Source organism: Macrobrachium rosenbergii, chromosome 49, assembly GCF_040412425.1.
Source record: "Macrobrachium rosenbergii isolate ZJJX-2024 chromosome 49, ASM4041242v1, whole genome shotgun sequence".
Lineage (NCBI taxonomy): Eukaryota > Metazoa > Arthropoda > Malacostraca > Decapoda > Palaemonidae > Macrobrachium > Macrobrachium rosenbergii.
The window spans coordinates 42,978,606-42,991,722 of NC_089789.1; the positions used below are offsets into that span (position 1 = coordinate 42,978,606).

Here is a 13,117-nt window from a genome sequence, read left to right on the forward strand (position 1 = left end):
CTATTGCACATATGATAAAGGCTTGATTTACTGAGTAAGAAAATGGACTTTGCAGTTAATAAAGATAGAAAGATAGTTAAATCACCATATGAATAAATGAATGAACCCACAAAACAAAAACGAATGAACTATCTTTATAATTTCCTTACCTGGTAATGTTTTTGCACCTAATAATAGTAGCAGTAGTAGTGGTAGTAATGATAATATTAGTAGTAGTAGTAGTAGTAGTAGTAGTAGTAGTAGTAGTAGCAACGTCTGACTTTCTTTGTGAGAGACGTCTCCTCAAAGTCTCCCAGTCTCTCAGTCTCTCACTCGTTCCACTTTCCTTCCGAACACCGGCTGACTTTCTTAAAGGGCGTCTTTCATTTCCGCTTTCATTTTTAGAACGGTTTTCTATTATTTGAAAATACACAAAATCCTTCTTTTTTATAGAATAGCAATTTTCACCGATTTTTGAAAGTCGACGATTTTTCTTTTCATTCAATTTTTCATCTTCAAGCTACGTCAAGTGCCTCTTTTTTTCTTAGGGGGAAGGGGATTTGGGGGGCGCGGATCCTTTTTCTCAATCACATTTCTACACGGGTGGAATTAACCTAACCACAAATCACACCTTTGGTTATTTTTTTTTTTGCTTTTTTCTAGTTTTAGTTATCTTAAAACAGCGTGAACAATTCACACTTTTTCTTAGAACCAGTATTAATTATTTTCGCACTCGTTACGACATCAAAATTACCTGCCACTATCGAAACTCGCTTCTTTTGTCGGAAAATCCACAAACAATAAATATTTGTTCAGCGTGAGCTGTTGAGCCGTGTTCACTTACTTCATGCTTTATATAGCGCGAGAAAGAGCCGGGGTTGCCGTCGGTCGCCAGATGGCCAAACTCCTCCATGCACCAGCTGGGCAAGACAACTTATTTTCTTTCGCGAACGTCAACCGCTTGTTTTTTTTTGTTTTTGTTTTTTTTTCTCTCATTGAGCTTTCCAATGACGCACACACACACACGAGAAAAACAAGGATTGTTACATCTAATTTCTGGAGCAGGAGTCGGTGTTGTATAATAATAAAAACAAGAAGGATTGGCTGTTGCATACAGAAAATAATTTCATTTTTATTGACCTGTGTCGAATTGATTTGTGCAGCTATCTGCCTATCTATCTATCTATCTATCTATCTATCTATCTATCTATCTATCTATCTATATATATATATGTATATATGTGTATATATATACATGTATATATATATATATATATACTGTATGTATATGTATATGTACACACATACATATATATACCAACTATATATTTAGAATCTTTTCTTGTAGTGCTGCCTCAATAATATCTTAATTCTTATAATGATCATTTCTTGTGTCTCATTTTAGAGAGAGAGAGAGAGAGAGAGAGAGAGAGAGAGAGAGCAAAGCCTGTGTATTGAAAATTACTATAAGCCACCAATGTGAAAAACCCGAACAAATTCCCTTAATATTTAGTAAAAAAAAATCACCAAAATGACCTTTAGAAAAAAAAGATGAAATCATTTATATAAAAAAAGGGAAATTATATCAGAAACAACAATTAAATAAAAAAAATTCATAAGAGAGAAAATTCGTACTGGAGACTTTGCAAGAATAAAGATAAAATAATTATCGTCAATATCATTATTCTTTCTATGCAGGAAAAGCTAAAACAAAAAAAAAAAAAGAGAGAGAGAAAGTAAGCAAAGAGGGACGATGGAATTGGAACTCTCGTAACGGTAAAAGGATTCCGCGTTAGTAGTGAGGCCTTGGTTTCTCTGGCCTCGTTGTTGCCCACAGCCGATGCTCTCCCGGAACTAGGGAATAGAAGAGTCTTCCCTTCAGTAGGATTCGTTTTCTATTGGTTCGCTGTCGGTGGTGTCTATCTATCTATCTATCTATCTATCTATCTATATATCTATATATATACAGTATATAATATATATATATATATATATATATATATATATATATATATATATATATATATATATATATATATGTATATGTATGTATATATCTTTCTGTAGAAGGATTGGCTACATATTTTGTTAACCTTCAGGTTTCTCATGATTTTTTTCGGGATGAGGTTGCTACCCTCATGCCCTTTCCCCTCCCTTACACTGGCTACGGCCCACCACAATTGACCAGGCACCAGGTACAACAGTACGATTCTTAGGTCAAGAGGGACATGACAGGATGTTTCTGGGTATGGCCCAAAGTTGCTGTTCCTCCTCCGTGGGATTTAACTCGTGGTCTCTCTCTGCGAGGGGAGTTTGGAGCCTCTCCAGGACTTTAGCATCTCTCCCTCTCTCTCTCTCTCTCTCTCTCTCTCAAGTTTCTCATTTACGTAATTGCCTAAGTTTTATCTGATAAATATCAAAATAAACGGCTTGCCAATTAACTCTCTCTCTCTCTCTCTCTCTCTCTCTCTCTCTCTCTCTCTCTCTCTCTCTCTCTTTCTCTCATTAGTAACGGACCCTTTTTGGAACATAAAAACGAAGACCGGGCTGGGATGCCAAATTTCTATGGACCCGTCATGATAAAACACGATGGTTTTTATTTTATTTAAGGTTAAAGTTAGCCATAATCGTGCCTATGGCTACGATATAGGATAGGCCACCACTGGGCCGTGGTTAAAGTTTCATGGGCCGTGGCTCACACAGCATTATAACGAGACCACCGAAAGATAGATAAATATTCTGTGGCCTTGATTACACGCTGTAGGGGTTGTACAGAAAACTCGATTGCGCCGAAGAAACTTCTGCATATTTTTTACTTGTTTTTATACCTGGAGTACCTGGTAAAAAAAAACTAATAAAAAATATGCATAAATAAGAATGATAAAAATCTTTATTAAGAACTTTGTTCTTTTTCTCCTTTAAGGTTTCTTAATGACACAGAGTATCTTTCTATTTAGTCTCTCTCTCTCTCTCTCTCTTCTCTCTCTCTCTCTCTCTCTCTCTCTCTCTCTCTCTCTCTCTCTCTCTCCATTTATGATCAAGTTTCTTACTTAAGCATTTGGTTATTTTAATCTCATGAATATCAAAATAATAATGAACTCTTGCTAATAATGAACTCTCTCTCTCTCTCTCTCTCTAATCTCTATCAATATCAAAATAAACTCTCTCTCTCTCTCTCTCTCTCTCTCTCTCTCTCTCTCTCTCTCTCGTTAATGATCACGTTTCTTATCTACGTAATTGTCTAACTTTTATTCTTATCAATATATCTCATTTTCTTTTTACATGGAGGTCGTTACCTGTACGAACACATTTATTACCCTCTATTATTGTTCACTTATTATCATTATCTATTTTTACTAAAAACTCAAAATAAAACAAGTCGAATACTTGAGAAAAAGTCACTACTATTTAGGAAAATTTCGGTGGTCTCGGTATAATGCTGTGTGAGCCACGGCCCATGAAACTTTAACCACGGCTCGGTGGTGGTCTATCCTATATCGTTGCCAAAAGCACGATTATGGCTAACTTTAACCTTACATAAAATAAAAACTACTGAGGCGAGATGGCTGGAATTTGGTATGTTTAATGATTGGAGGGGGCATGATCAAAATACCAATTTGCAGCCCTCTAGCTTCAGTATTTTTAAGATCTGATGGCGGTCAGAAAGACTGCGGACAGAATAAAGTGCGGACGGACAGACAAAGCTGGCACAATAGTTTTCTTTTACAGAAAACTGAAAACCCTAAGATTATCGTTTGTATCTCGGAAGTTAAAACCAAGTTCAGAACAAATCCTTTCAGTCAAGATGTTCGGTAAACAATTTATTTGAACGCAATTCCAGTCAACTGCATAGTCAGTAGAACGAGAAACAAATACAAGTTTTCCCTAGATGATTATAAACCATCTGGAAAATAAAAGTGGTCCTCCTGATCAGATTTATAAGTGCCGATAGGATGACCTCCGAAAATCTGATAATGAAGGTTATGAGAATGATGATGATGATGATGATTATGATGATGATGATTATGATGACAGAGGCCTAATATCTGACCGAGAGCGAGGCTTCCGGTATCTTATGCAAATGGACTGCTCTAAAGTTCCTACTATAGCATCGTTGACTGCTTAAATGATTGGTATCTGCGCACGCGTTAAAGTTGCCCATTATGTTTGCCAGAGATAAGATAAGATTTGTAGCTGTTGTTCAAAATGTCATTCTGAAGCGCCAGAGAGCGTCTCTCAGTCTAATGGTTTTCGATCGCTGTTGTGACTCATTGCCGCCCGCACCAGACCGTTTTGCCCCGTTGTCGTTTTTCTCCAGCTAAATCCTATTCTCAAGTGAATCTCACTTATCCAGAGTACGTAGATTCTAACCATCCGGCCACAGAAATTTCGATAACAAACCCGTTAGCTCATAATGAGAACCATCGCCAAATCTTTACCCAGTCTGATTCTCAGACTAATAGAAAAACAACCACTGTTTTCTCAAAAACGTTATCTAGAGCGGAGCCAAGGAGTGTCCCAAACCCTATTAGAAGAGAGAAGGAACCATTTGTTCCAGTCCTACCAGCAAGTGCTGTTATCGTGTAGTTATAATCGGTTAATTCTATTGGGTCTTATGTTACAGAACATAACTTAGATTATGTTTTCCTGTCATCTTTAATTTTACCGTTTTTATGTTTTAACGAACTCTGTGATATCATCCTTATGATAGTGTTATTTTTTATTTATTTAATGACCTTTTGCTGATGGTGATTTTTAAGAGTTCCTTCTTAGATTGTTGGTCAAATTTTCATCTATTTTGTCATTGTTTTTTTAAACCTTAAATGTCCTTCTGCAAGTTCCTTGCGCAGATGATAACCACTGAGATTACTAATACCACTTATAATGATTTTGTAATATAATTATTAGGATAGTAGTGTTACTTGGTAGCTAACTAATAATAGCCACTAGTCGTGTTTCGTGGTAGATAACTGATAAACTCTACGTGTTTTTCACATAAACTTTCAGCAGAGCAACAAAATACGAGGAAGCTCCGACATACAGCTTCTTTCCTTCTTCTTCTTCTTCTTCTTCTTCTTCTTCTTCTTCTTCTTCTTCTTCTTCTTCTTCTTCTTCTTCTTCTTCTTCTTACATGGACGTTCGACAGCTTATAAGTAATTCTCCGAAAGTTCAGCCAGCCTTCAAAGTAATTCTCCGGTAGTTCAGCTAGCCTTCAATTCACTCAGAACAGTTTCATTAAATTTTTTATTAATCGAATGACAACAATCTTCATTTTCATATGCATCCTTTGGACACTTAGAAGATGACAATAGATAAACAGACCAGTCGCAGTCACTAGCAGATCCAGAAAAATTTCATGGGGACCCACCAATTTTCATATATATATATATATATATATATATATATATATATATATATATATATATATATATATATATATATATATATATATATATATATATAATATAATTAGATTTCTCCTGGTGAAATTAAAAATATTAATTCGCAAGAGATTGAATTAGATTTCTCCTGGCGAAATCAAAACTACTGATTCACAATAAAATGAATTAGAATACTCCTGGTGAAATTATAACTGCTAGTTTACAGTAAAATGAATGAGATTTCTCCTGGCAAAAGTAGGAACATTAATTCACAACAAAATAAATGAGATTTGCAATCGTTTTTATGTAAATCACTTTGAAAGATTTGACTACATCGCAAAAAAAAAAAAATAAACCCGAAACATGAAACAAAGCGCCTTACCAAAAAAACCATCCCTTATTTCGATTAAATCTCGAGACGCCTGTTGGAAGTCTCCGTCGGCCCCCCATCCTCGTCTCCCAAGAGAGCCTTTCAAAGCCTCCAAAATGACTTCGAAGAATCCCTTTTGTGTTCCATTCTTCCTCGTATCTTCACGGTCAATTAATTCTTCCCGCGAAGTGAGTGGCTAACCAGCCAACAACAACGTCAACAGCTCGTTGCTAAAAGCGAGAAGTGCTCAGTATCCGTGTCGAATTCACGATCCCGTCCCTAAGACTCTCCGAAAGGATGTCGACCCGGAATTAGCGACTGTGAGCTCGGTCGGTAATTGGATGGGGGACTACCTATTGATGCCGCGACCGAAACTTTTTGCAAGACTTGGGAGTCTGGTGGGGGAAGCAATGGGTCGCATTACTGGCGGGAAGACATCAAAACTAATAATAATAATAATAATAATAATAATAATAATAATAATAATAATAATAATAATAATAATAATAATAATAATAATAATAAGTTCATGATGCGAGTCATGCTTGAGAAGGTTCATCAGCTATTCAGCAGTCGAAGTATGAATGTGGAAGTGGCTATTGTCTTTGGAGATTAATATTGCAGAGGATGTTATTATTATTATTATTATTATTATTATTATTATTATTATTATTATTATTATTATTATTATTATTGCAACTGGTATTTGAAAAGGGTATTCTTCCGGGATATTATTATTATTATTATTATTATTATTATTATTATTATTATTATTATTATTATTATTATTATTCGAAATACACAAGTCACTCATTAAGAAAAAGCCTTAAAAGTCTATCTACAAAGAAGTTAAAAGCACAGCAGCACCTGCTTTGAAAGGTGCAACTAGCCAAAAGGGGGTGAGCAGTAGCTGGGTGGCGTAGTGCTTGCCACAAGTCCTCTAGGTCCGTAGAACATTCCTAGTCCAACACGTCACAAATGTGTAACAGCGTTCTACAACAGTTGGGAAATGTGGCGTTGGGCTAGCAACTTCACTTCTGAAGAGATAAAGGTAACCTAACAAGAAGATGTAAGTATTATTTACAAATAAGTGAAAGAAAAAATAAAGGCAATGCAAATTGTCTCTTTAAAATGACGTCAAATTGCGGTGTCATAGAAGAAATCTTATATAATATGAACGTTTAATGTTTATCAAGACTGATTCGTTTTAGAAATACTTGACGAAACAATTACTGTTGAATAAAGGAAGATGCAGGAGGTTTTACACACACACGCACACTATATATATATATATATATATATATATATATATATATATATATATATATATATATATATATATATATATATATATATATATATTATATATATATATATATATATATATATATATATATATATATATATATATATATATATATATATATATATATATATATTATATATATATATATATATAATATATATAAATATATATAAACATAAAGATATATTATATATACATATATATATATATATTATATATATATATATATTGTTATACATATATATACAGTATACATATATATAAACCACGTTAATTACACAATGGTTTTACCATAATATAAATAACAAACATTCAGCATCTTACATTTGTTGGCTTGTTTAGAGTAAACCGGCTTAATACCAGCATGAGTCAGTGCCCCAAGTGACTCCGTAAATGTAGCAGCGTGTTGAAGGGGATGAGGGGGGCATGGTATGAACCTCTGGACTCGACCAACCAAAAGACACAAAAATCTAACAACATATATATTCAAAATAGCGAACATAATCTGAGAGGCTAAAAAGTCAGGTTTTATCACTTCAAAAAGCGAGACATTCTTATTCTTTTATGTTTGTTAACCATCGAAGCCTTAGATTATAGAAAACGTACCTTACTTTAAATTTAAAGAAAACTGTGTTTATTTTAAATACATATCTAAATTAATTTTTCTTTTTAGTTACACGTTGCTGTATCCTCGCTGGTATCATCTGCAACTTCGAAATCATTATTAAACTGGAGTAAAATCACTTATTTGATGCAATTCGATGTGATTTGTAACTATAATATTTGAGAATGTTCTCATTTGCAATCAAAATGATAAATTTGATATCTAAGTTAATCTGAGCAGTTGATTTTACTTATACCATGGATTCAACCTTCAAAAAAATCAGATAAACAAAAATAATTAATTGACCTTAAGCCAATATCTTTGCTTCAGATGCAAGAGCAGTTCCAAAACTTCAATGAAAGTCCGCGGAAATATATCGTCAGTCATCTTAAGCACATGTCAATTTTTACAATGTCACTATTGCCTAAAGGCTTTATTTCAGTTCGTGCAATGTTTAATTCCAACATTACCAATCTCTCCGAACCTTTGAAAACAGGAATTTTTGCCCAAATTACGAATCGTTTTCCGTGTTCGTATCAATGCGTTGAGGTGAGGAAAGACTGCAAATTGTCAGGCACGCTCAACAAAATTAAAATATTATTTGAAATTATCGTATTTTGAAAGGCCCCCGAATCCAGCTCTTAATGTCTTGATCATTTATAGTTAACGGTTTAAATATTTGATGAAAATTGTAACTGAAAAATAATAAATTACTATAACAATAATCTCGATAATAGTACGAAAATATAAGTTTCACCATAAGGAAACTTAATATATCGACGCTTGTTAACAAAGGGTAGTGATAACAGAATTCTAAGCAGGGGTTCGGGGTGCATATAGCGAGGATTTCGGGGTAGGGGAGGGAGTAGGTTGTTGGGGGGGCGCCTTGGGAAAACATAAGGAGGGGAAGATACGCCAAAGCCTTGCAGTGGAAGGAAATAAACGATAGTTGAACCTTGCAACATGAGGACTACCGATTTGAGCAGAATTTTCTCTAGAAAAGAGATAAAAGGATGGAACAGAGAGAGAGAGAGAGAGAGAGAGAGAGAGAGAGAGAGAGAGAGAGAGAGAGAGAGAGAGAGATCCTAACCTTTATAATTAAAGGGATCTGAGCTATTAAAGAGAGGGAGGGAGAGAGAGAGAGAGAGAGATACGTCTGTGTTTAAAAAGAGAATAAACCACGAGAGACTTTAGAACTCAGCCTGAGAGAGAGAGAGAGAGAGAGAGAGAGAGAGAGAGAGAGAGAGAGAGAGAGAGAGAGAGAGAGAAGCAGAGTCGTACCTCTTCTTTTTGCGTTGATTTTCCTTAATTTTCATCTTGGTTCCTCGTAAAACAGAGACTCCTCCAGGAAAAACTGTCACAAAACAACAAGGACAAGCGCTGTGATTTTCCTGGTAAGCGTTCAGGTTCCTAAGAAGGGAATTAAACTGTGAAGGAAAATCGCCAGAAAAATGTGCGCATGCGTACGTGTATAGATAGATAGATAGATAGATAGATAGATAGATAGACAGGTAGACAGATAGATAGATAGGTAGGTAGACAGATAGATAGCTAGATAGACAGGTAGATAGATAGATAGATAGATAGATAGGTAGATAGATAGATATATTAAAAAAACAAGGAGAAACAGGAACAGAATAAAAACACTACTACCTAAATACTGAATGCATTTGTTTTCCTGTACGTAAGCCGACATTCTCTCTCTCTCTCTCTCTCTCTCTCTCTCTCTCTCTCTCTCTCTCTCTCTCTCTCTCTCTCATCCTCAGTTAGGATGGGTCCCTCGAATAGGAACGGTCGCAGCCATCTTAAATTCCTCGTCAGATGTGTAGTCGTGGTTTCAGTAAGTGAATCATTATTCACTTCTTTGTAAAACTGTACATTCCCAGTTTTGTAAACAGTGTATCTATTTCGTCAAACATATTTTACTTTTGCGATGGTTGAAATGAGTGGCAGTATATAGACTATAAAATCATTGGAAAGACAATTGATTGTAGTGCTGTGTATTACAATGCATTAACTTACAAAAAAAAAAAGCTTCCCCCAAATAGAATAATTAATTGTTTGACATGCCTTCTGGCTTGGCAAACATAGGGTTCTTAACGCCCCAAAGTGCAAAAATATCATTGAAAGAAAAAAACAGTGAAGGAGTAAAATTTGAAGTTTGAAGAAATAATTAATATGTGAGGATAAATCAGCAAATCGACGAATATTTTCATCCAGAAACAATAACACAAGTCAAAATAGATGAGTTTATCAACACCGGTGGCATGAAAGTGATTCCAAACAATTTATTTAAGGTTATGGAAGTTTGAAAGTATTTCAACACAGGTCTTTATGGCCAAAGAAGTTGATTTTTTTTTTTTTTTTTTGCAGTGGGTTTGTTTTATGTTTTTCATAAAAACAATCATTGAACTGTCGATGCTGATAGAATCGCCTATGCCTTGAGAGGTTGATCAAGGCAAGATTAGGGAATTCCGAATCTTCCACGGAATGCATAAAGGTCATGCACCTTAATTTTGGTGCACTTTAACTTCCATTTCAAATGGAAACAGCAGTATCATTTATTTTGCATTTCTGCAACACTAAACTGTAGAAACAGCCGGTTGCTTTACCTATATTACAGCACTGAATGACCTCATAGGTCCCAGTGCTTGTCCTTTGGCCTAAATTCTATATTCAATTCAATTCAATGTACCGATATTACTATCATTTTTCTAATCACTACTGTAGATACTGTTAGAAGTAGCAGTAGTATCAACAGTAGTAGAGATCATAATACTCAAAAAACAGCTGAGAGTTTTTTTTTTCGTATTTCCCTTTACCTTCTCTTACTTCCTAAGGAGCACCATATTCTTTGGAAGCTTGAATTACAAGTCACTAGCCCCTGTGAGCTTGTTCCATATGAATGGGGTTCATCTTCTGAATAATAATAATAATAATAATAATAATAATAATAATAATAATAATAATAATTTTACTTACTGTTTCTCACGACCTTAGGCCCTTGCGACATTCTCAGTATTCCTGGCAAGCAGCGTGCCCTTACTAGAGGTCTTCCAGAGGGGACATGGGGACGCCAGTACCCAGTGGGATCAGGACTCTCTGTGTCAGATGGCGGGACCTATAGCTCCTGACGATCCTTGGCTCCTTCGGCATGCCAGAGAGAGGTTGGTAATAGCAGGATTCCTTCGATACGTCCTTCGGGATCTTTGGAGGATTCCTTGCATGGCCTTCCAAGGGTTTGAGTATATTTGATCTTTTTTTTTTTTTACTTCAGGGTACTCTCAAGTTTATTTTGCTGTCATTAATTTATTTGTTTGTTATTAATTATGTATGTACACGTTTCGTTGCTGGTTTGTTGGTACTTGTTATTATTATTATTATTATATATATATATATATATATATATATATATATATATATATATATATATATATATACTTACATATATATTCTTCATATATATATATATATATATATATATATATACTATTTTACTTAGGTATTCATTCTTCATTATATAGAACATAATAATATATATATCTCTCTCTCTCTCTCTCTCTCTCTCTCTCTCTCTCTCTCTCTCTCTCTCTCTCTCTCTCTCTTGTCCAAGAGAAGATCTGGAAGTATCATTATCGTATCCTTACCTATTTGAGTCTAATCATCATAATTTACTATCAGGTCTCCGTATACACTCGTTTACGAAAATTCTCAGTTACTCACTCTATTGGCTGTGACCCATTGCCCCCAAACACCAAACTCTCAATGAATGCCCAAGATTCTAAACTTTATAGCAGGTGCCTCGATTCTCCAAATAAAAACCCCAATACACTTATTTATTTATACACAGTCTATATACCTGTATATACCTTTATTGCAGTTACCTGGATTCTCCAAATGAATAAACCTATGCACTCATATTACCTTTATTGCTTTTACCTGTATCCTCCAGGCGAAGAACCCAATGAACTCATTTACAGACATGCACTTTACTTTTACTCCAGGTACCTGGAACCTCCAAGCACAGAACCTTACGACCTGGAAATCCTCAGCGGGAAAAACAGCTCCATGGGCTACAACGTTTACAGGATCTCAGCAATCAGTTGGCTGTACCTGGACACAACCATCCGATTCCTGTTCAAGGACGAGCCTCCGGGTTTCTTCGTCGAGGCCGGCGCCCTCGACGGGGAGTACATCTCGAACTCCCTGCAGCTGGAGCTCGAGAAGGGCTGGAAGGGTCTCCTGGTTGAGGTCGACGAAGAGATGTACGCGCGCCTCAGGAAGAAGAACAGAAAAGCGTGGACGTCCAGTGCTTGTCTCGCCACAAAGCCTTATCCACACCAAGTAAGAGTCTAAAAACTCTCTCTCTCTCTCTCTCTCTCTCTCTCTCTCTCTCTCTCTCTCTCTCTCTCTCTCTCTCTCTCTCTCTCAATCCTCCTGGAAAACTGCTTTTACTCTGTTAACAGTGCCCCTTGCACTCTAGCTTCATACAAGAAAGTTACAGCCATAATATGAATGTCAGTCAAAGGATGTGATGAACTTGTTAGGAGTGAAACAACAGTTATCAACTGCTTATCATCCAAAGACTCAAGGAGCCTTGGAAAGATTCCACCAGATAGCTTGGGCTGTAAATTTTCAATAAAATATGGTATATTACATAGCATGGGCTTCAAGTCTCAATAGCACTCTGTATTTCAAGCCTCCATTTTTATAATGAGCCGAGTAGGATTGGCACTGACCTTTCTTCCCTCCTCTGTTTCAGGCAACGCTGGTGAAATTCATCAACCACGAAGCCCTGACGAAGGACGTGGACAGCTTGACCATGAGAGGATACAATGCCCTCACGGATGCCAAGGATCTGAAGGAGAGGATGGGGCACGGATTCCCCACCTACCAGACATCTCAGTGCCTGCCCCTGCAGACTCTTCTTCTGTCAATCAATGCCACCAACGTCACCATGATATCCCTGGATGTGGAAGGTGTATAAATATTCACTAATTCACTCCATTAGGTCTTCGGCCTTCCTTGTGGTTCTTTGTCACTTGTCCTAGTCCTTGGGTCTGTTGCAAGTTTTAGTAATCCTGTGATACCCACAGCGATACTGTGAGACTTTCTCCATCTCCTTTATATGTTGGATCTCTTTATCTTGCTGTCTAATCACTCCAGTTCCCCCTTTTCACTGTCTGATCAGCTGTATGGCTGGAAGAACCCCTGTGCTTGGCTTGATAGCATTATTTTCATAAATCAATCAGTCATCAAAGAACTCCTACTTTACAGAAATGGAAAGAGATGTCCTCAATTCCTTCTACGATTCGAAAGTCCTGGTGACGGTGGATGTGTGGATTGTGGAGCACAGGCATCCTGAAGTGGAATTACTACAACCGGATCGTCCGGATTTCGACTTTATATACTGGTGAGTTTTTCGTAGTTTTTGTGATCATTAAGAGTGACTTGACTCTCTCCAAGAGGGGTTTCAG

General features: G+C 36.2%; 2 protein-coding genes across 2 annotated transcripts in view; one reads left to right on the forward strand and one right to left on the reverse strand.

Annotated features, from left to right (window-relative positions):
- Window positions 1-1,158, reverse strand: part of LOC136832309 (peritrophin-44-like) — a 76,509-nt gene extending 75,351 nt beyond the window's left edge. Inside the window, exon 1 of the mRNA XM_067093218.1 lies at window positions 150-1,158. The gene's annotated coding sequence lies outside the window, so the exon portion shown is untranslated. The remainder of the gene's footprint in view (window positions 1-149) is intronic.
- The window catches only part of LOC136832310 (uncharacterized), a 57,469-nt gene that overhangs the window by 42,680 nt on the left and 1,672 nt on the right, over window positions 1-13,117 (forward strand). The window contains exons 3-6 of the mRNA XM_067093219.1: window positions 10,641-10,807; window positions 11,645-11,984; window positions 12,403-12,619; window positions 12,918-13,053. Coding sequence (XP_066949320.1) covers window positions 10,641-10,807; window positions 11,645-11,984; window positions 12,403-12,619; window positions 12,918-13,053 — 860 coding nt within the window. The remainder of the gene's footprint in view (window positions 1-10,640; window positions 10,808-11,644; window positions 11,985-12,402; window positions 12,620-12,917; window positions 13,054-13,117) is intronic.